General features: G+C 40.6%; 1 protein-coding gene across 3 annotated transcripts in view; it reads right to left on the bottom strand.

Moving 5' to 3' along the window:
- Nucleotides 1-24,209, bottom strand: part of CBFA2T2 (CBFA2/RUNX1 partner transcriptional co-repressor 2) — a 169,602-nt gene extending 145,393 nt beyond the window's left edge. For 2 of the 3 annotated variants that reach the window (XM_010591618.3, XM_010591617.3), the window contains exon 1: nt 24,104-24,209. In XM_010591618.3, the coding sequence (XP_010589920.2) occupies nt 24,104-24,137 (34 nt within the window). In that variant the 5' untranslated portion in view covers nt 24,138-24,209. The remainder of the gene's footprint in view (nt 1-24,103) is intronic. The other variant, XM_023550157.2, reaches the window with a different exon arrangement.
- Nucleotides 24,210-24,465: the final 256 nt, after the last annotated feature.

The raw sequence follows: 24,465 nt of genomic DNA, 5'->3' as shown, positions 1-24,465 counted from the left end.
TTGGTTAGCAGCTGTAGCACGTAACCACTACACCACCAGGGTTTCCATTGTTCATTCAGAATAGCTGAAAAATGGAACATGGTAGCTAACATCTGAATAGTGCAGCGGTGTAACCCAATCTGGAGTTAGGGCTTGGGTTTGGGTCCTAACAAAAGATATGTCCTGGAGTATGTCAATTCATTATACTCTCTCATTCTTTGTTCCTTCAACTGAGGAAATAGAGATGGTAGTAATAGTATTCAATTCACAAGGTTGCTGTAAGTCAACAAAATAATTTATGTGAAATCCTCATGTAAACTACTATTTTCCAAATTAGGTATGTACTACAAATATGCTTTAAAATACAAAGCAAAACACTACTTAATATTGTTAAATCTCTCTTCAGATAATTTACAATGTACTTTATAGTCTTATACAGCTTCTTAACGTCATTTACATCAAAGACATTTCACATGGAATAGTAAACATACAAAGTATGTTAGACTAGGCTACGTCTACACAAAGTCTAGTAAATTTCGGTCACAGATCTTTCAAAGTACCCAGGAACTTTCTCAATAAATAAATACCTAATATTTTGTTTCTTTATCAAATAGCTCTCACAAAAAATAGGAAAAACTCCATACAATCTAAATTCCAAAAAATGAGCTTTACAAGTGTTCAAATGATGGAAAGAATTTATCTATTCCCTCTAAATCATTCTGAAAGCCATGTTAGGTCCAACCTCTGTTTTTATTCACCATGTTATTTACATATACTGCCTACTCAACATCTCCACTTGGATGTCTAGCAGACATTTCAAACATAGAATGTCCCAACTCAAATTCTCACTACCACCCAATTCCAAACCTACCGAGAGCTCCTATCCCATAATCTTTCCCAAACCAGTATTAGCAATTAAAGCCCATAATCTTGGAGTCATCCTTGATGCCCCCCCCACCTCACCTCCCACTCCTCATATTCAATCCACCAGCAAATTCTGCAGGCTCTACCTTCACAATATACCCTGAGTCCAACTATTTCTTCTTACTTTGACTGTTAACATTGTGGTTCAAACCACCAAACTCCCTCTCTTGGCCGACAGCAGTGTCTTAGTTATCTAGTGCTGCTATAACAGAAATACCACAAGTGCTTGGCTTTAACAGAAATCTACTCTCTCACAGCTTAGAAGGCTAGAAGTTGAAATTCTGGGCACCAGCTCCAGATGAAGGCTTTCTCTGTCGACTCTGAGGGAAGGTCTTTGTCATCAATCTTCCCCTAGCCTACGAGCTTCTCAGTGCAGAGATCCCAGGTCCAAAGGACACGCTCTGTTCCTGACTCTTCTTGCTTGGTGGTAATGAGGTCCCTCTTCTTTCTGCTAGCTTTTCTCTTTTATATCTCAAAACAGATTGATTCAAGATACAACTTAATCCTGTAGATTGGGTCCTGCCTCATTAACATAACTGCCTCTAATCCTAACTCATTAACATCATAGAGGTTAACATTTACAACATACAGGATAATTACATCAGATAACAAAATGGAGGATAACCACACGATACTGGGAATCATAGTCTAGCCAAGTTGACACACATTTTTGGGGGACACAATTCAATCCGTAACAAGCAGTAACTGTAACTCAAATTCCTGCTTCCACCCTTGCCCCACTAAAAAAAAATAATTTTTTTTTAGAGTGTTTTAAAAGGTAAAGAAGGTGTTGCTCCTCTGTTCAAAACCCTCCAGTGACTTCCCAGCTCATTCAGAAAATCCTTACCATACCCCTCAATGCCCTACGAGATCTGGCCCCTGTCTACCTCTCTGAGATCATCTTCTACCACTGCCACTGCAGCCACACTAGCCTTCTTGCTGTTCTGTGAACATATCAAGCATACTCCCACCTCAGGGCCCTGACACTTGCTATTCCCTTTACCTGGACTGCTCCTCTCTCAGATATCCACATGGGTAGCTCCTTCAGATATTTACTCAAATGTCATTTAATCAGAGAAATCTTCCTTAACCACTTATCTAGTAAGAGCACTCCCCACCACCTTCCTCTATCCAACATACCTTCTTAATAAACTGCCTGAATATACTAAATATATATGTATGCATATATAAAATATATTTTTTAATCATATTAAAATTCAATGTCTATGAAAACAGGACTTTGTTTTGTTCACTACTGTATCCCTCAAAGCCTTACACTAAGTATAAGCTTAGCAAAAAAAGACTAACAATACCAAAAGTTACTAAGGATTTAGAGCCCTGGTGCCACGGTAGTTAAGTGATTGGCTTTTAACCAAAAGGTCGGCAGTTTGAACCCACCAGATGCTCTGTGGGAGAAAGATGGCAGCCTGCTTCCGTAAAGACTTACAGTCTTGGAAACCCTATGCGGCAGTTCTAACCTGACCTATAAGGCTGTCGGAATAGGAGTCGGAATCCACTTCATGGCAGTGGGCTTAGTAAACAATCTCAAAGACTGCTGACGCAAGTATAAATTGGTACAAAAACTCTGGAAAACGTTTTGGCTATATCTGCTAAGGCTGGACATATGCACACCCTATGACCCGCCAATTCCACATCTAGGTTTACACCCAATAAAAAGACATATTTTTACATGTACCCAAAGACATACAAGAATGTTCCTAGTATCTTCAGACAGGGATTGGACTGGACAATGGGTTGGAGAGGGATGCTGGTGAGGAGTGAGCTTCTTGGATCAGGTGGACACTTGAGACTATGTTGGCATCTCCTTCCTGGAGGGGAGATGAGAGGATAGAGGGGGTTAGAAGCTGGTGAAATGGACACGAAAAGAGGGAGTGAAGGGAGGGAGTGGGCTGTCTTGTTAGGGGAAGAGCAACTGGGAGTGTGTAGCAAGATGTATATAAGTTTTTGTGTCAGAGACTGACTTGATTTGTAAACTTTCACTTAAAGCACAACAAAAATTAGAAAAAAAAAAATGTTCCTAATAGCTAAAAACTGTAAACAACCAAAATATATATCAATAATAGAATGGATAATTTGTGGTATATTCTTAAAATGGAATTGGATACAACAATAAGAATGAACTAGTGCTACGCACATGAATATATACGAATCTCAAAAACATTATCATTGAGCAAAAGAAGCCAGATTCAGGGACAACCTTAGGAGCCCTAATACAAGGCATAAACAGAATACAAAACATTACCAAAAATGACGAAGAGAAACCAGATAACTGGGAGCTCCTAAAAATCAAACACCTATATGCTCATCTAAAGATTTCACCAAAAGAGTAAAAAGACCACCTACAGACTGGGAAAGAATTTTCAGCTATGACATCTCAAACCAGCGCCTGATCTCTAAAGTCTATGATTCTGTTAAAACTCAACCACAAAAAGACAAACAACCCAATCAAGAAGTGGGCAAAGGATATGAACACGCACTTCACTAAAGAAGATATTCAGGCAGCTCACAGACACATGAGAAAATGCTCTCGATCATTAGCCATTAGAGAAATGCAAATTAAAACTACGATGAGATTCCATCTCACTCCAACAAGGCTGGCATTAATCCAAAAAACACAAAATAATAAATGTTGGAGAGACTGCGGAGAGATTGGAACTGCTGGTGGGAATGTAAAATGGTACAACTACTTTGGAAATCTATCTGGTGTTTTCTTAAAAAGTTAGAAATAGAACTACCATACAACCCAGAAATCCCACTCCTTGGAATATACCCTAGAGAAATAAGAGCCTTTACACGACAGATATATGCACACCCATGTTTATTGCAGCTCTGTTTACAATAGCAAAAAGCTGGAAGCAACCAAGGTGTCCATCAACAGATGAATGGTTAAATATATTATGGTATACCCACACAATGGAATACTACGCTTCGATAAAGAACAGTGACTAATCTGTGAAACATTTCATAACATGGAGGAACCTGTGAAGCATTATGCTGAGTGAAATTAGTCAGAGGCAAAAGGACAAACACTGTATAAGACCACTATTATAAGATCTTGAGAAACAGTATAAACTGAGAAGAACACATTCTTTTGTGGTTACGAGAGCGGGGAGGGAGGGAGGATGGGAGAGGGTTATTTACTTATTAGTTAGTGGATAAGAACTACTTTAGGTGAAGGGAAGGACAATACTCAATACAGGGAAGGTCAGCTCAACTGGACTGGACCAAAAGCAAAGAAGTTTCTGGGATAAACTGAATGCTTCGAAGGTCAGCGGAGCAAGGGCGGGGGTTTGAGGACTATGGCTTAAGGGGACTTCTAGACAATTGGCATAATAAACTCTATTATGAAAACATTCTGCATCTCACTTTGAAATGTGGTGTCTGGGGTCTTAAATGCTAACAAACGGCCATCTAAGATGCATCAACTGGTCTCAAACCACCTGGATCAAAGGAGAATGAAGAACACCAAGGTTACACGATAACTATGAGCCCAAGAGACAGAAAGGGCCACATGAACTAGAGACTTACATCATCCTGAGACCAGAAGAACTAGATGCTGCCCGGCCACAACCGATGACCGCCCTGACAGGGAGCACAACAGAGAACCCCTGAGGGAGCAGGAGATCAGTGGGATGCAGACCTCAAATTCTCATAAAAAGACCAGACTTAATGGTCTGACTGAGACTAGAAGAATCCCAGCGGTCATGGTCCCCAAACCTTCTGTTGGCCCAGGACAGGAACCATTCCTAAAGACTACTCATCAGACATGGAAGGGACTGGACAATGGGTTAGAGAGAGATGCTGATGAAGAGTGAGCTACTTGTATCAGGTGGACACTTGAGACTGTGTTGGCATCTCCTGTCTGGAGGGGAGATGGGAGGGTAGAAAGAGTTAGAAACTGGCAAAACGGTCATGAAAGGAGAGACTGGAAGAAGGGAGCGGGCTGACTCATTAGGGGGAGAGTAAACGGGAGTACGGAGTAAGGTGTATATAAGCTTATATGTGACAGACTGACTTGATTTGTAAACTTTCACTTAAAGCACAATAAAAATTATTAAAAAAAAAATACACTGTATGACACTATACAAAAAGTTCCAGAAAAGAACCCTCGATGATGCAAATGGTTTGCACTGACTACTAACCTAAAGGTTGGCAGTTGAAACCCACTCAGCAGCACCACAGAAGAAAGGCCTGGAGATTTGTTTTCATAAGGTTACAGCCAAGAAAACGCCATGGAGCAGTTCTACTCTGTAACACATAGGGTCACCAAAGGATTGGAAATGACTTAATGGCAATGGGTTTAAACAATGGCAGTACCCACTGCTGTCAAGTAGATTATGACTCACAGTGACCCTAATAGGCCAGAGTAGAACTGCCCCATAGGGTTTCCAAGGCTGTAAATTCTTATGAAAGCAGGCTGCCACATCTTTCTCCTGTGGAGCAGCTGCTGGGTTTAAGCCTCTGACCTTTCAGTTAGCAGCCAAGTGCTTTAACCACTGCACCACCAGGGCTCCTTTCAATGGTGATAGAAGTCAAGAGAGTGTTTACCCTGGAGAAGAGGGAGGGGAGTGACTGAGGTGGGCTTCTGAGATGCTTGCTCTTAATAGTCTATTTCTTGATCTGAGTGGTAGTTACACAGGTACAATGATTCTGTGAAAAGTCACTGAGATGTACCTTTATGATTTGTGCTTTTTCTGTTTCAGTAAAAAGAAACACTGTCAAGTTATCTTCCAAAAAGCTGTTACAACTGTTTCATTTATCTCTGAAACATCCTTCTATTGTAAGATGTTGCAAAAATTATTCTCATTTATTACTAAAAAAAAAAAAAAAATCCATGAGACCAAAAAGTCAACAACTATTTAAAGCAAAGATAAGAAGATAAGGGGGCAGGGAAACTAGAGCACTGAAAACTGAACAACCAGACTGCAATTAAAGAGAACGCAATGTCACTCAACAATTTGTATACAAACTGTCAAATGGTAACCTAATTTTCCGTGTAAACTTTCACCAAAAACACAGTATTATTTAAAAAATTTTAATTTTCATTTAAAATATAGTTCAAGACTAAGTGATAAGCTTAAGTCACTTCTTGAGTCACCCATAAATTGGAGTCCCAGTGTTGAAAAATCAACCCAAAGCTCTTTTCACACTAAGCCACACTGTCTACCTAGATACAAGGATCTATTTAGTAAGAAAAAATTACACATCTGTTACTGACAGATCTTTCCCCATAGGTTTCTTTGAAAAAAAATGTCATTATTCAGGGTAAATTTAATAAAACATAAAATTCTATCCCTGCCCCCTCCCCCGGTCCCCGAATCTGTGGGATATAAATCTCAGTCTGTCATGTTCCAGTATTTAATTGGCATGGATTGTCTGCTGTTTTCCTTGTAATCTCAAAGAGGGTTCACATGTAAACAGGGTTGATTTGGCAAATGAATAAATGTTCAAAGGGACTCCTTTCTTAAAACAAGTTTGTGCTCCACATGGCCAAACTCCCACACAATAAATTAACTCTTCAGCAGCCTTCAAGCTAAGAAGTTGGAGCCAAACCAATTAAGCCCTAATAGGATCCCAATTTCTTATTTCTGAGAGCAGAAGTTTAAATAAACCTCTCTTGGTTTATAAACCCTTGCCAGCCATCCCAGATAATCCTGTCACACTTATTTCCAAATCTACATTTATGTAAATGTGCTACAATCAAGAAAGCTTTGATTACTGCACATTAAAGCTGTCATTGCCACAACCAACATGTGCTTATAAAAACTGGGAAACTTCAATTCTTAAAAATTGTTTGTTGAAAATGATAGCCTTAATTAGAACAGAAAAGATAGCTGATAAACTGAATTTGATCCAGTTGTCTCCAGACCTTGCATACCCCAATAATTCTGCAGACTTACCCTATTCTCTGGTAGCTACCAAATGAACATAAAAGCAATTGTTAAAGGTCAGATACCATGCAGAGTGTAATTTTGTCTGAGAATTCTATCAGTGTCCCCTAGGGTTTATCACCTTTTAATTCACAGAACCACAGACTAGAGTAAGAAGGACCTCAGAGATCCTTTAGTTCAACCATCTTTTGACTTTCCTATATTTACGAAAGTCATTTGCCTCAACGAAAAACTGAGTACCCACTGTGCACACTTAGTAGGTGCTCAAAGTAAGTTCAAGGATTGAAGGGGCAGCAAGAGCAGAGTATCCAATAGCTGTCTATGTTTTTTACTGACAAAAGTCAGTTCCACATAAACAGGAAGGAAGTTTTTAGCACAGGCCCAAAGCTTGTAAGACAAGAGACTGAGGCAAAATATAATCAATGACAACTGAAAATAATAGAAGGCCAGAATTCAACAGGAAAAGCTGATCAGCCAGTTGACAACATGAGTTAGTGATGTTCACTGCCAAAAGATATACCAGAGATCAGCAGTCTTCATGGGACAGCAAAGTTCCATCTCAACTCTTTCTTCTCATTAGAAGACGGAGAAAGCAATGTAATCCCGACAGCCGCACTGCAGATAACGTGAGAGCAGGCAGGGAAGGAGAGAAATTGGCTCAAATAATGGCTCTTAATGGGGAGGGATGAGAATCATCTAGGAGGGTATTTAAAAACAGAAAAAAATCCTCCTACATTGATATTCTAATAACTCACTCAAGTAATTCTGATCACACACCCACAATCCGCCCACACTCACTTCCACCCCAGAAGAAAATGAGTCTTCCAGTTGTCAAGAACCAGACGCTTAAAACAATGGAAAGCTTACTTGAAGACTGTATAGTTAAGGAGCCGCTTAACGAAACTATCAGCTAAGTTGTACATTTTATTTCCTAATCTTCAAAACATGAAGTTAGGGGGGGAAAAACTATAAGAAAGCAATAACTATAGAATTCCTGAGAATTTGAGTTATATTGTTCTTCTACTTCCTTAATGATTCTTTCTGAGTTAAACCACTCACTAAACTAAAAAGTCTTTCAGACCTCAGTATTTCACGCCAATGGCAAGCAAGCAGGAATAATACACGCAATACAAACTTCTACACAAGTCAATTCTCCCAGCTGGGTTTTTTTTTATAGCTGATAATAAGTTTACATTACCAGGCAAAATGTCACCATCCACATCAATACAATCAGTGGTGACTTCCCAATGCCACTAACCTAAAGACAAATTCTTCAGCCTAACATTCTAAGTTTTCCGCAGCTCTGCTGCAACCTGCGTTTCCTCCCGTGCCCTGCACCTTCCAGCCCGGATGCCTTTGCTTATTCCAATAATTAGCAAACCAAAGCCCCTGTCCAAATCCTACCTATAGCCTATTTTAATAAGGCCTGTGGGCCAACAGAAGGGTAAGTGACAGAGACCATATGTGTACCGTAAAATCTAAAATATTTATTATTAGGTTCTATACAGCCTACCCTTGGCTTATTCCCACCTGGATTGCTTTCCCCAACCCATTTCTCCATACATACCAATCCGAGTTCTACCCATCCATCAAAATGCACCTGCCTGTTCAGTGAAGCCTCTTCTTGATACCTCCAATGGATATGCTCTCCTTTTAAATTTATCTCCTATTCTCCCTTAGCACACAAGGGATATTTTCCAAAACCAAAACTGAGAGTCCTGGTTTAAACAACTGCATTAATCTATTTGATTGTTTCCTGTCTTGTCCCTTAAAATCCATCTTCTTAGGGCCACCAGAGTACTCTATAACACAGCTTTATGTCATTCTCTTTTCTATTGCTCTCCATTAGCTATAATAAAATCCAAGATACAAAAAAAGCAAAAGAGACCCGGCCCCTGCCTACTTACTTCTCTAGTCTCATCTCTTGCCACTCTTCACCCAGCACTTTACACTCCATTAACGTATAGCTACTTTTAGCTCCCCTCAAACCTGGCCCAGTCTAAATTTCCCCAAATCCTATCCCTTCTTCACTTGGTCACTTGGTCACATAGGAGTATAAAAATCACTATACCATTTCTGGAGGGTAATTTGGAGTCATCTATCAAAATTAAACAAATGTGGATGTTCTTTACCCAACAATTCTATTTCTAAGATTTATGAAATGACATTGTCTGCAAAGTTATGTAGCATTGTTTGTAACAGCAAAGAAATAGAACACAAATGTCCATCAATAGTGGGCTGAGTTAAAAAAAAAGAAAAAGGTATGATGCATTCATACAATAAAATACAATGCAAAATCAGGAAGTTTTTTAGGTACTGATATTATATGGCCTACAGGAATACATAAGGATCCCTGGTGGTGCAACAGTTAAGCACTCGGCTACTAATCAAAAGGTCAGCACTTTGAACCCAGTGGTTTGGCAGAAAAAAAGACCTGGTGATCTGCTCCCATAAATATTACAGCCTAAGAACACCCTACCAGGCAGCTCAACTCTGTCCTGCTGGGTCGCTATGAGTCGGAATTGACACAACACAGGAATATATACGAAAGGATACAGAAAAAACGGGTAACCCTAGTTGCCTCCAAGGAGGTGAGGAAGACCATTCACTAAATACCCTTCTGTACCTTTATAATTCTGAATTATGTAAATGTATTACCGGCCCAACAATTAATTAAAAAAAAAGTTGTTGGCAGGGAAAAATAGATTTGGCTCAAGACAGGTATTATTTCCTCAAAGTAGCCTTTCTGGAAACACACTCATACATGCCCACATACACATCAGGTCAGATGCCCATCCTTAACGGCCCTTATTGCTTACACACGCCATCATCAAGGCTTACCATTTGATATTGAAACTACTTGTCTAGGGTCCTAACGGACTATATTTAAACTCCTACAGGGCCTTAGAATTCTCTTTCTATCTCCCAGTCTTTAGTACTAGGGGCTCAAGTTTTTTGTTTTTGTTGTTTTTAAACTAAAGAAGTATTTAAAATCAAGAGCATCCTAGAAGTGGGACAGAAATTGTCATCAAATTCCTTAAAAAAAAAAAAAAGGCTTACTGGATCTGCTGACACTGGGGGACATCTCAAGATTATTGCCCTGAGATACCCTTTAAACCTTGAATGAAATTAGCCCCTGAGGTCACCTTTTAGCTAAGTAACAAATTAGCTCACAAAATAAAGAATCCTCCCCCTGCCCCATGAGTACCGTGCTCCTTTAAAAAATCATCTATATGAGACCAAAAGGTCATCAATTACTTTAAAACAAAGATGAGACTGTAAGCGGCAAGGAAATTAATGAAAATGGAACAGCCAGAATGGAAATACTGAGAATATTCATGCATTGTGAATATTTAATGTCACTGAACAGTTTGTATAAAACTGTTAAATGGGAACCTAAACTGCTGTGTAAACGTTCACTGAAAACACAATATTCTTTTTTAAAAAAATAGTATCTTAGAAAATCAATGACCTTTATTCACTGTAATAACTCATTATAGTTCACCTTTATTATAATTAGTTGTTTGTCTTTGAACACCATATAATTATTAGACTACTCAAATAAATGATCTATTGAACTCAACTTCCAGAGTAAAGAAAGCCAAGACATTGAAATGGCAAGTGAATTAAAATAATCCACAAAAAAGGGACAGTCACATAAAGATAACTGAGAATTGATTTTAGTATTTCAAATTACTGTTTATTAACTAACGTCTTTATGGGAGCTTTCCTCATTTACCACATCATTCCTCAGAGTCCAACAGTCACAAAACTAGCACCTACCTGCAGGAAGCTTACAGCAAAAGAAGCGCTGATGTCCATGGCTACAGCTAAATGCTCAGTAGCTCTGAGGCACTGTAAGCATCCCATCTCCTTCCTGGGACATTCCCTGCCTCCGCTGACTGAACTGGGATCCTGTTCCACTGTTTCCAAACACAACTCTCTCCCTAACAGCATCAGTTACAAGGGAAACACAGAGACAATCACTGTCCCAACTTACTTAAAACCCCAGTCATCAAAGTTCTCATTACAAGAGCAATCAACAAAGTGTTAGGACAGAGAAGGAAAGACAAAATGGAAGATCTTCACGGGCAGGGACTCAATCTTTACCCACCTTGGCAGTTCCAAGGCACTTAGCACTACCCTTGAATCTAACAGCTCCCCGATATATTGTTAAATGAATAGCTTCACTTAGCGGGTCTAGGGGATTTTTACTTTATCTGTATAGGGTCACTATGAGTCAAAATGGACTCTACGGCAGTGGGTTTCGGTATTGTTCAAAATTTTTACAGTTGTGTATGTACTATTCATGGAAAACAAAGTAAACGGGAAAAGGGGGCACTGTGTCTCTGAGTTTACTGCAGTAATACTGGCCATTTTTTGCTGTTCAGCCCCTATTAAACCACTTCTGCCCTGACTTCTTTTTTCCCCACAATTGTTTTTTCCTGCAAACTTGTTCCGTAAACAACTACGAAGCCACTAAAATTGGCGTGTATTTCAAAACCACTCCTGTGATAATATACAGTGTTCAAAACACATTTTTACAGCGCCTCAATTGATTCTCACCTTGTCAGGTAGACAGATGAGGTATGGCTGTCCCCATTTCACAGATGAAAAAATAAACTCAAAATCTAATTATGAATTGTCCCAAGTTGTACTGCTTGTGAGCTGAAGGTGAAAGGAATGGCTGAGATGGCACCCATATCTTCTTTCATTACACCTCTCTCTCTCCTAAAAGAGAATGTTCCCTCCAAGTCCCAACACCCAAAAAGCCACACTCCTGCATAAACTGTGTGATAGTGAGCAAATGACTTGAATTCTCTGAACCAATTCCCTTACATGAAATAGAAGATGAAGACACTACTTCCTCTATACATATTTACGTACACATATATACATATATTTATTAGCTCTGTCCATCAGGAGGATCTAGAAGCAATAACACCCTGATAGCAATGAGCACACATAAGAGTCCAGATTTTAATCTCTAATTGATTTTCTAATTTTCTCCACTAAAAGGAATTAGGAGAGAAACAGCTGATTCCAACGCTCAGGTGGCAGAAAGGAAAAGATGAACCTGCAACATCTTTTTGTGCCAGAAAGTTAGGAAGTGGTTCAAGAATGTTGGGAATTTGTCAAAAGAACACAACACAAGCTTGAAATAGTTTCTAATGGCCAAATCTGGGACAATTTTAATACCACAATAAATAATGATGGTTAACAGATTAAGAGCCAATTGAATAAAAAAAAAAGAGTCCATAAATCCATATTAATATAAATAAGTAAATAAGGGTAAGACAATGCTCTACAATACAATGCTAATAAATGAAGAAGGAATGATAGAAATAGAAGCTCATTTGGCAACTAACACAATATAATTTACTCAGGCAAAAATCATCAGTAGATGCTAAAACTAGCGAGTGAAAGTTTGATGAAAAAACAAGATATTTACATGGACTCAAAGTATCTCCCCACAAGATTCTCATTAATTAAAAAGGGAAAAATAATAACTTTATAGAGGAGAAGCCTGGTAGACATCATCTTAAACAAGTGGTCAAAGTTAAACATCATTAGTAGTGGATATCATACCTCCTGATCAGATGCACTATGAAGGACACAACATCACTTTGTGATATTCCTGCCAAAAGTGCATAATCTGAATCTATTCATAAGATGAATCCAGGCTGAGGGACATTCTACAAAATAACTGGCCTGTACCCTTCAAAAAAGTCAGGATCATGAAAGATAAAAGACTGAAGGGCTCTTCCAGGCTGAAGGAGACCTGACAACTAAATATAACACATGAGCCTGGATTGGATCCTAGACTAGAAAAATTGGCTTTTTTCCTATAAAGAATATTATTGGAACAAGAGGCAAAAATTCAAATAAAGACTATATATTAGATAATATTGCATCGAGGCAATATTTCCTGATTTTGCTAAGTATATTGAGGTTACATAAGAGAATGTTCTTGTTTTTAGGAAATACATATTATATTATTTAGGGTAATTGCTGTCAAGCCAATTCCAACTCATAGTGACTGTATAAGAGTAGAACTGCCCCATAGGGTTCTAAAGCTGTAAATCTTTATGGAAGCAGACTGCCACATCTTTCTCCTGCGTAGGGGCTGGTGGGTTCAAACCATCGGCCGTTCGGTCAACAGCCGAGCTCTTTCACCACTGCACCACCAAGAGCTCCACTTAGGGTAAACAGGCATTAAATTTGTAACTTATTCTGTAATACATACATGGTTCAGAAAAATAATACTAACATGTATATATAAAGAAAGGAGCCCTGGTGGTACAGTGGTTAAGCATTTGGCTGCTAACTGAAAGGTCAGGGGTTCAAATAAAGCAGCCACTCCTCAGAAGAAAGATGTGACATGGTCTGTTTCCATAAAGATTACAGCCTTAGAAACCCTATGGGGCAGTTCTACTCTGTCCTACAGGGCTGTTATGAGTAAGAATCAACTCAACAGCAATGGCTTTTAAATATAAAAAGAAAGAAAGGCAAATGTAGTAAAATGTTGACATCTGAGGATCATGGAGAATGGAACCCAGAAATTTTTATACTGCCCTAGCAACTTTTCTCTTAGTTTGAGATTATGTGGAAATACAAAGTTTAAACAAAGGAGTCAGAAAAGTGCTTTTTTCATAATGCAGATCATCATCTTTGAATATGTGTTTTTCAAAAGCAGCTTATCATATCATATCATATATTTAAGAAGGGCTTTTTTTAAGAGTACAGTTCAAAACCCTGGACATTAGGGAAAAACCAATCACTAGGACATCATGTAAAGGGTCATCGAAAACGAGAGAAACCCTCAATGAGGTAGACTGATACAACAGCTGCAACGATGGACTCAAACATACCAATAATCATGAAAATGGCACAGGACGGTGCAACGTTTCACTCTGTCATACGTACATAAGGTCGCTGTAAGTCAGAGCCTAATTGATGCCAACTGTCATGGATTGAATTGTGTTCCCAAAAATGATCTGTCAACTTGGCTAGGCCATGATTCCCAGTATTGTGTGACTGTCCACTATTTTGCCATCTGATGATTTTCCTATGTGTTGTAAATCCTGCCTCCGTGATGTTAATGAGGCAAGATTTGAGGTAGTTATGTTAATGCGGCAACTCAATCTCTTTGGAGATACAAAAGTGAGAAGCCAGTAGAGACATGGGGACTTCACACCACCAAGAAATGTGGCTTCTCTAGTAAAGATTTATAGCCTTGGAAACACTATGGGACAGTTCTACTCTGTCCCATAGGGCTGCCACAAGTTGGGATTGACTCTAAGGGCGTGGGGGTGTGTGTGGTTAGTGTCGCTCCATAAGGACAGAAGGTAAAATGAGTATCTCTGCTGTTTGGAATGTTTGTTCTCAGACGACTTCAAAAAATTAAAAGCAAGCAAGACCTCTATGTGGAGATAGCTAAGTTAACAAAGGAATTAAGAGAAACATTTGTCAGAGAAGAAAAGGTCAAAGCAGTGTGTCAAGGGAGCTGTACTATGCCTGGTATTAACATTTCACTTGAGCTGCCGGAGAGGTCAAATTACCAACTCCAAAGCTATAAATTCAGACCAAAGGATACCTGGCTTTGGGTTAATCTGAATTTTAATGTCTGCATTTAGTTACAACAACACAAAATACAGAGAGGGATAGAATCAAACTCTTAAAAAGCCACATTCTCAAGTAAAGGTTCACTGCACAGTCCGTACACTGTATCTGATGATCCCTATTTGACAGCCCCTCACAGGGCCACGCAGAATTACCATGGCCATTTCTTGGGCTTTTGATCTTCACTGTCATCGTCTGCTTTGCTGCTAAGATCAGGAAACACATGGGATGAATTGGTAAAGGCTGCAGAGAGTTTTGTTTTTTTTTTTAAATTCATCTCTAAGGCCAATGTAGGATATCTCTGAACAAGATCTAACACAGCAGTCTTTAAATCATATCCCAATTCCTAGGACGTTTTTAAGTAAGAAGAGTTGTTAGGGAAAGAGTTGATGAAGAAAGATGAAGGGAAATCAATTATCTTCAGGGAGCTCTGGGCCCTTCCGGAACACAAACCCAAAAACCTCTAGTAAAAAGGAGAAGCCATGTGATAGAGGGTAAAAAATAGGGGGTTTTGGACTCAGATCTCAATGTGTAATAAGTGAACTCAACACCAGGCCAGAGCTAGGTTTTAATCCATCCATCTGCTAGTTATTAACTGTGTGACCCTGGCAATTTACTGAACTTCTCCAAGCATTATTTCTTCGTCTGCAGAACAGAGAAACTAACTCCCTCCCAAGGTTTTTCTAAGAATGACAAGAGATGACATACATGAAAAGTGTCTAACAGGAAGTCTAGCAACGACTTTTTTCTTTTTTTAAAGAATAACTGGACTTAAAAGTCAGATTCAGTTCACACATTTTTGCTATTGACTCATTTCACAAGTTTAATTTATAGTCCCCAGCCCCTATAATTTCAGATAGCCTCAAGGCCTTCAAGGGGCCCAAGACAGAAACCAGAGACAGAGGCAAAAAGCTACTTAACCAGCCATAATAAAACTCAGAAATAGGCTCATATTGCACATATAGACTGTCAGTACAGCATATTGAGGCCTCTGCCCTTGGTAATCAGACCAAAGCACAAACAATAACCAGGGGGGAGATTCTCCCTCATCAGCCTTCAAACTTTCAGGAATTTGAAGCAAATCTTTACAAATAAGTGATCGCTTTCTAACATAAGGTTTAAAACAATATGCTAAAACTAAGAAAAGAGGATAAAACTGACAGGTGAGAAACCTTACTTTCCCACCTCTCTCCTCTTACTCTCATTACCCAGGAAGAGGTACAAACTTAGTGAATTAACTCATCTTGGTTCTAGTGCTGCATTTATTCATTATACATTATTATTTAAGCCATCTTTCCAGCCTAAATTCAAATAACTGATCTAAAGTATGGACTCACCCTACACAATAGGCTTGCCACTCAAGAACAATCATAAAATCAATCTCGCTGCTAATTTTTAGAATCTATCCATATGTAGGAAATCCAATCAGTTCTGAACCAGCGTAAATTTATTCAAAGTCAAAGACAGGCCAAAATCATTACAAGTGTCCAAAACATGATTCAATTCAGTAAATCCCAACCCTCAAACAAAACATCAGAAATCAAAGGATAGCTTTGTTCCTAAAAGGAAAACTTATACCCAACTCTAAGCAAGGACTCACTAAAACATAAATTCTAAATTAATACGCAGATAGCGGGTGATTAAGTAATTAAGATTTCACAGCAATACTGCTTTCAAAGTCTTCATGTCACTTCACTCAAGTTGGCCACAAGATGGGGGTAGGGTGTATACAGAACATACAAGAAATGTTCTGAACATTCTTCCCCAAAAAGGGAAGAAACAGTCATGAAAAGTTCTGGACTGCAGTAATTTTTAGATATCTATAAGCACTATTTCCCTCCCCTTACAGATCCTGTTTTTGATGACTTAAATGACCTTTCAAAACAGAGGAACTTTACAGTGATAGCTAAGTAAGGAGGGTTTCATTTTCCTATTTATCCATCGATGGCCATATTTTAAATAACAATAGCTACCTTAAAGATTAAGAACGGAGGTTCTCCAATCAGAAAGATCTAGATTTTAATCCAGACTTGATCAATTATTAGCTATATGACCTCTCTGAATCTATTCCCTAATTTGTAAAATGAGGGTTTAATACTTACCTAAAAGATTGGAGCTGAGGATTAAAAAGGCAAAAGGTGAGTATAAAGCTTGGTATGGTATCTGGCCCCAAATAGGCATTTAATATTAGTATTATTATTAGGTAGGAATTATCCCCATTTATAGATTAAAAAAAATTCTCAGAGGTTGAACAATTTCCCAGAAGAACTCAGCCTCAAACCCTAAATCTGCCTCTGAGTTCTGCTTTTTCCATTATGCCAAACAACCTGCCTCAGGTATATCTCTGCCTCTTTAAACAGTCTTTGTTGCTGTAAATTGCCACCTAGTGGGCTCCAACTCTCGGCAACCTTATCTATAACAGAACAAAATGTTGCCTGGTCCTCCACCATCTTCATGATCTTTGATGTGTTTGAGCCCATTGTTGTGGCTGTTGTATCCATCTGTCTCACTGAGTTTCCCTCATTTTCACTGACCCTCTATCTTATCTAACATGATGTCCTTTTCTAGCAGTTGGGCTTTTGTGATGATGTAAGCAAGAGGAAGTTTCCCCATCCTCACTTCTAAGGAGCACTCCAGTTTTCTTTTAAGGCTGATTTGATCGTTCTTCTGGCCACCCATGGGTATAGTCAATATTTTTTGCCAACACAATTCAAATGCATCAATTTTTCTTCTGTCTTCTTTTTTTACTCTCTACCTTTCATGCGCATGTGAAGCAACTGAAAAGACCATGAGCTTGGGTCAGGCACACCTTAGTCACCAAAGTGACACCTATGCTTTTTACAACCTTAGGGGAGTCTTTTGAAGAAGATATGCCCAATGCAATATGTCCTTTGATTTCCTGACTGCTGTTTCCACGAGTGTTGATTGTTGATCCAAGTACAATGAAATCCTTGACAAATTCAACTTTTTCTCCATTTATCATGATAGCTGTTGGTCCAATGGTGAGGATTTTTGTTTTATTTACTTAAACAGGCTACTAACTACAATTTGTCATGACTGTGTGATCATTAAGAATACTGACTGCCCAAGCAAAGTGATGAACTCAAGGGCTACTGCAAACCTGTAGGGCTATTCATCTCAAGAATAAATAGTCCCGGCTTATGATGCTTTTATCTTACTCCCCTTTTTTCTCATCTGGTAGTTTGAGGGAATAATTAAGTACATCAATGTGGCATAGCAGGTAAGGACTGCAGGAAAGGGTGAGATCCTATCTTTCATTGTCAGTATGCTTGCCTGAGGTAGACCCTCTCCCTCCATCTGATTTGTTGCTTTTGAATCTGCTATGAGCTGGAGAATCAAACAAGTATCCTTGTTTGGCATACGTGTAGAATATAAGCAAGCTTTAGTGAAAGTCTAGTCCCATTTACTCTCCCCCTAATGAGTCAGCCCGCTCCCTTCTTCCAGTCTCTCCCTTCGTGACCATTTTGCCAGTTTCTAACCCTCTCTACCCTCCCATCTCCCCTCCAGACAGGAGATGCCAACACAGTCTCAAGTGTCCACCTGATACAAGTAGCTCACTCTTCGTCAGCATCTCTCTCCAGCCCATTGTCCAGTCTGCATACGGTTTTCAATGGCTGATTTTTCTGAAATAGATCACCAAGACTTTCTTCCGAGGTTATCTCTGGGTGAACCTGAACTGCCAACTTTTTGGTTAGTGGCCAAGTGCTTAACGTGCTTCCATCATAGAGTCATGGTCCCAACAGGAAAGAGATGGCATGCTGCAGTAAGAATAACTCAAGGAGGGATTAATAAGGTGACTGTCTTAGTTATCTAGCACTGCTAGAATAGAAATATCATAAATGGGTAGCTTTAACAAAGAAATTTATTTTCTAACAGTTTAGGAAGCTAGAAGTCTGAATTCAGGGTGTCTGGTCTACGTGAGGAAGCCCTGGTGGCGTAGTGGTTAAGTGCTACAGCTGCTAACCAAAGGGTCGGCAGTTCAAATCCACCAGGTGCTCCTTGGAAACTCTATGGGGCAGTTCTACTCTGTCCTATAGGGTCACTATGAGTCAGAATCGACTTGATGGCACTGGGTTTTGGTTTGTTGGTCCAGGGGTAGGTTTTCTTTCTCAGCTGGCTCTGGAGGAAGGTCTTTGTCTCTTTGAGCTTCTGCTTCTGGGTGGTCTTCATGTGGCCTGGCATCTCTTTTCCCCTATCTCCGCTAGCTACCTTGCTTGTTTAATCTCTTTTATATCTCAAAAGAGATTGACTCAAGACAGACCTTACACTAATCCTGTCTCATTAATGTAACAAAGATGACCCATTCCTAAATAGGATTATAACCACAGGCATAGAAGTTAGGATTTATAACATATTTCTGGGGGGCACAATACAATCCATAACAGTGACTATAAAGAAAGATGCAGGCAGGATATAAAATAATCGCCAGGGATAGTGTAGTACCCTGGGGATGGTGAGAGCACAGCTGTGACCACCTCTAAGGCCTAAGGACAAAGGGAATAAAATTTAGTAGGAGGAAGTCATGTAAAGACAACCACCTTTAAAAGAGCAGTGGCCATCAATCAAGTGACATAGTCAGTTGGAAGCAACACCCATAGGGAGGGAACAGGGAAATAAATTGTGTGACCTCAGAGTGGAATGATGTCTACTGATACAGCCCATGTAGGTAAGCTAGCCTCCCAGGGCAGAGAACAGAGTGGGAAAGAATGGAGAGCAAATCTAGAGGAGCAAATGGAAGACGTTCAACCTCAGAGAAGTCTTTCTGGCGCATCTCTTCTGTAATCTTAGCATTAAGTACGCAGAAAAGGGAAGTCATTGAACATGACAATTCTCTCCACCTCTGAATAGCTAACGCACAGGGCCTAACTGCTGTTAAGTCCCGTTGAGTTGGTTCCGACTCATAGTAACCGAATGTAAAATAGAATGAAACGCTGCCCAGTACTGCACCATACTCACAATTATTGCTATGTTTGAGCCCATTGCTGCAGCCACTGTGTCAATCCATCTCCTTGAGGGTCTTCCTCTTTTTCGATGACCCTCTACTTTACCAAGCATGATGTCCATCTCCAGGGACTGGTACCAAGGTACGTACAGGAAACAAAGTCTTGCTATCCGTGCTTCTAAGGAGCATTCTGGCTGTACTTCTTCCAAGACAGGTATGTTTGTTCTTTTGGCAGTCCACAGTATATTCAATATTCTTCACCAACACCATAATTCAAAGGCATCAATTCTTCTTCAGTCTTCCTTATTCATTGTCCAGCTTTCACACGCATATGAGGCGACTGAAAATATCATCGTTTGGATCAGGTGCACCTTAGTCCTCAAAGTAACATCTTTGCTTTTTAGAGGTCTTTTGCGGCAGATTTGCCCAATGCAATATGTCGTACGACTGCTGCTTCCATGGGTGTTGATTGTGGAGCCAAGTAAGATGAAATCCTTGACAACTTGAGTATTTTCTCCATTTATCATGATGTTGCTTATTACTCCAGTTGTAAGGATTTTTGTTTTATGATGAGACATAATCCATACTGAAGACTGTAGTCTTTGATCTTCATTAGTTTAAGTGTTTCAAGTCCTCTTCACTTTCAGCAAGCAAGGTTTTGTCACCTGTATAACGCAAGTTGTTACTGAGTCTTCCTCCAATTCTGATGTTGCATTCTTCTTCATACAGTTCAGCTTCTCGGATTATTTGCTCAGCATTCAGATGGAATATGGTGAAAGGACATAACCCTGATGCACACCTTTTCTGATTTTAAACCACTCAGTATTTCTTAACTACCATATAGTATTTGCAACTGAGTTTTTCCTTAAGTATGATCACTTGCCATTCCACTTGTAATTGTTTAGTATTCCTTGAAGATTCAATAATTGATACACCCTACTCCATACTTACAGGAGCCCTGGTGGCACAATGGTTAAAGCACTCGGCTGCTAACCGAAAGGTCAGCAGTTTGAATTCACTATCTGTTCCAGGAGAGAAAGATGTGGCAGTCCACTTCTGTAAAGATTTACAGCGTTGGAAACCCTATGGGGCAGTTCTACTCTGTCCAATAGGGTCGCTATGAGTCGGAAGCAACTTGACAGCAACAAGCGGGTTAGGTCTCCCCAAACTTATGAACTTCCCACTTTTAAACATGCTTATTTCTGTCATCTGGAATCCTTCTTAATAATTTGATGCTTGGAGGTCACTGCTTGACGTATTCATCATTTAGCCTTAGGCCTCCACAGCTTATCTTAGTATTTTGCATTAGCCTAAACTAAGGGCTGGTGATGAGTCTATTAGTTCAGCGATTAGGTATGAACACACACCTAGGATGCAAAACGCAACTTGCTAGGTAAAATAAAAATACAAAAATGCAGATACCATCATAACCCTCAAGCAGCTTATGGTCTAAGAGCTTATAACTAAGAATGCAGAGTGAGGTAAGTGCCACCACAGAAGGAAGAGCTGCACTGCTGTGAAAAGTTCTGGAACATGGCTCCTTGCCATCTGGCCCCTGGTAGGCACAACTGCAGCCAGAACTCACTGGCTCCACCCAATTTCTCCATAGCTCCAGATCTGAGGAACAACTCACCAAGCCCTCAAAAGCCTCCAAGTCTCCACACCCTATACCCTCAGCCAATATGTCTGCCCTACTCCTCCTGGAAAAGCCCCTCTCCTCTTTAAGGGCTGGTTCAAATGTCATCTCCTTACTTGGACCCTCAAAGAACAATCAGTTATGTCTCCTCGTATTACCAAAAGTCTCCACTTTGAGGACTTAAGCACTTTATTACTACCTGTTTACCTATGCAGGACCCCTATGAGACTATGAGATTCTAAGTCATCTTTCTATCCTCAGGCACTAACAGTGCCCAAAATACACTGTGTAAAGAACTCTTTAAGTATTTTATCTATATTAACATATATTTACTATATTAACATATACACATATTAATCTTTGCAATAAAACTGCAAATGAAGTAGGAACAATTATCACTTCAATTTTACAGATGAAGAAAATTAAGTGTACAGAAAGGTTAAGTAATTTGCCTAATGTCTCAAAGCTAATAAGGACTGCACCCAAGGATTGCAACCTAGGCAGAACTCCAGAACCAAATTTCAAAAGCTTAGAATTTCAGTCTAAACCATTATGTTCTACTGCCTCTATTGAATAAACTAGATTTCTTTCACAGTAACAGAACTAATAGGTATAGAGAAAGATCCCACTTATGGTCTCCACCCCCAGAGATGTAAATTACTATTAGAAAGACAACATTGGAACTTGTACTGATAATTCCTGTAGCTCATCCTTTTGTAAAATGTCTATTTTTACACATAATATAAAATGTACATAATGCACGGTACAGTTGATAATGCAGGATACAGTTGAAGTATGGTTTAAAATAAACAGTCATATAATGTGTGTGCATATTTGACACTATTTGCCAAAGGAATGAATGCTAAAAATATTTGAGGCCGCTGCTCTAAACTCGTCCCCAGGGACTCTGGTTCAGGGGCTCAAGCACTTGACTCAGGACAGAGATCCCACATTATCTCTCTCTAGCACTTTCAGTTAAAAAACATTAGCCAATCAAAACTACAGATAAGCTTCTGGAAGCAACAGTATGCTCTTTTATTTATTCATCTTTGTAAGCCCAATGTTCACCAATGGGCCTGTGCTTAGCAGATGGTCAATGCTGAACCTAACTGTATCAGAAACCTCACTAAAAAACCTTCTCAATACCACTCCACTTTAATGTAATTTACTATATACTTTCACATTAAAAGTATACTAAGCACATTGCCTAGGAATGTATAGAACTGCCGACCCTTTGGTTAGCAGCCGTAGCACTTAGCCACTACACCACCAGGCTTTCCAGAATTCTCTTAGGAGCACTTAAAAAAAAAAAAAATCCTGTAGTTACATAATAGAATCAAAAAAATTACCGTATTTTCAGGCATGTTTTTAAACTGAGAACTGCATAAAAGAGATCTGAACATAAAAAATTTAAGTTCAGATAAAAGGTCCTCTCACTTTACTGAGATGGTACACCCTTGTCATGCCTAAGGTCACCTCTGTCTGCTTCTGTTTAGTTGTAAGTTCCAACAGAAAGAGACCAAACCATCAAAAGCAGCAACTATACTCTTGACTCTGAAGAGGCATTAGCTGGCTGGATCTACTTTTTAGAGTCATTTAACGGGTGCCAAAAAAAGAGAGGATGAATAAAGCCTCCCTTTTCTGTGCTGAAGAACACAGGCTGAGTCCAGGACAGCCTGAGTATGAACCCTTGATTTACCCAGTCCAAGCTGTGTGACCTAAGAAGCAGGGTCCCTTCTGTGTTCCTCAGTTTCATCATCTGCAAAATGGGCATACAAGTAACTACCTCTTATTTAGGTTGTCATCAAGATTAGATGATAATTTACCTGTTTCCTCATTTACTGTGCCCCACCTCCACCTAAACTCAAAGCAGGTGTTTCATCTATCTTGCTGGTTGCTATATTCCCAGGGCCTAGAATGGTATGCTTTGCTTAACAGATGATTTAATAAGCATTATATGAATACAAAATGCCCGGTCCTCAAAAAATGTTGGCTACTATTGTTATTGTAACGGTAAACAATTAAAATTTTATTTCTGTTATTAAAAGATACAGCCTGCCCCTGTGGAGATCACAATTCTAGGGGGACACTAGATAAATGCTGGAGTGGAAAAGGGTTGGTAACAGTAACCAACAATTAAATCGTAAAAACCCAAAAATCAAACCCGCTGCCCTGGAGTAGATCGCAACCGATAACGACCCTATAGGAGAGAGGAGAACTGCCCCATAGGATTTCCAAGGAGTGACTGGTGGATGTGATTCGAACTGCCTACCTTTTGGTTAGCAGCCTAGCAGCCGAACGCTTAACCACTGCGCCACCAGGCTCCTGCAATTAGATCATAGAGCAGTACTAATCCTGGACAAAATCTTAAACAAATACACAACCACAGCCTACTTTAGGGTTTTCTCGAGTGAGGTTCACACTAAAAAAATGAGGTTTATTAGCGATTACAATAATGACAGATTTCCCGCTTGTGTATGTGCCAAGCTCTATGCCAAACATTCTACTGGCCTCACAGAACCCCAGAGTCCTGGCGGTGGGGAGGGGGAAGCATTCTTCACACCCCCATTTTTCAGATGGGGGAACTGAGACTCAATAAGGCCCAAGGTCAGAGGCGATAAGTGAGAAAGCCGGGATATGAACACAGGCAGTCGACCCCCAATCTGTGCTCCAGCGACCCGCCCTCGCCTCCCTCATCATCAACCACACACCCCTCAAAATCCAGCATGTGTAATTTCTCCAGGGACCAGACTTTCCGGCCCAAGCGCTGGAGAACAAAACAATACTTCTCCGCGGACAAGTCCGACGGACGCCGGCCCGGCCTGAGCTCCGAGGCCGCGGTCCCCAGTTTCTTTCACGTCGTGAACCCCGAGCCCTCTGGAAGGCGCGGGAAGCGCGGGGTGACCTCGAAAGCCCGGGGAGACCCGGCCTGCAGCGTGACCTTGGGCCCGCCGCCCCGCTGCGGGCCTCAGTTTCCCCAGCCGGGCCTCCCGAGAACCTCGCATCCGTGGAGTCGCAGGCCCGTCACACGCCCCCCTCAGCCGCCCGCCTTCGCGCTCCTCTTACGTTGGAAGGCGGCCGCTCCTGGGACGCCCACCATCGCCGCGCGCCTCCACCGCGCCCGCCCGCCTCGGACCGCGGCCCGGGTCGCTCTCAGGCGCTGCCGCTGGACCTGCAGCCGCCGAACTCTGAAACGCCAGCGCCGCCGCTTCTGCCTCTGCCTCTGCCGCCGCCGCCGCCGTTAGGCCGCGCACCGCCCCGCCCCGCCCCCGGCCTGGCCCCGCCCCTCCCGCCGGGCACGCCCCCGCCGCGCGCTCTCGCCCGACAGACCAACGCACGCGGAAGCCGGGCTTCGGCACCAACTCCCGCTAAACACCGCCCCCTGACCTGCCCCGCCCCTTCCGCGCGAATCTACCGCCCTATCCCGG

Source organism: Loxodonta africana, chromosome 24 (genome assembly GCF_030014295.1).
Source record: "Loxodonta africana isolate mLoxAfr1 chromosome 24, mLoxAfr1.hap2, whole genome shotgun sequence".
NCBI lineage: Eukaryota > Metazoa > Chordata > Mammalia > Proboscidea > Elephantidae > Loxodonta > Loxodonta africana.
This window is presented reverse-complemented; position numbering and strand designations above follow the sequence as displayed.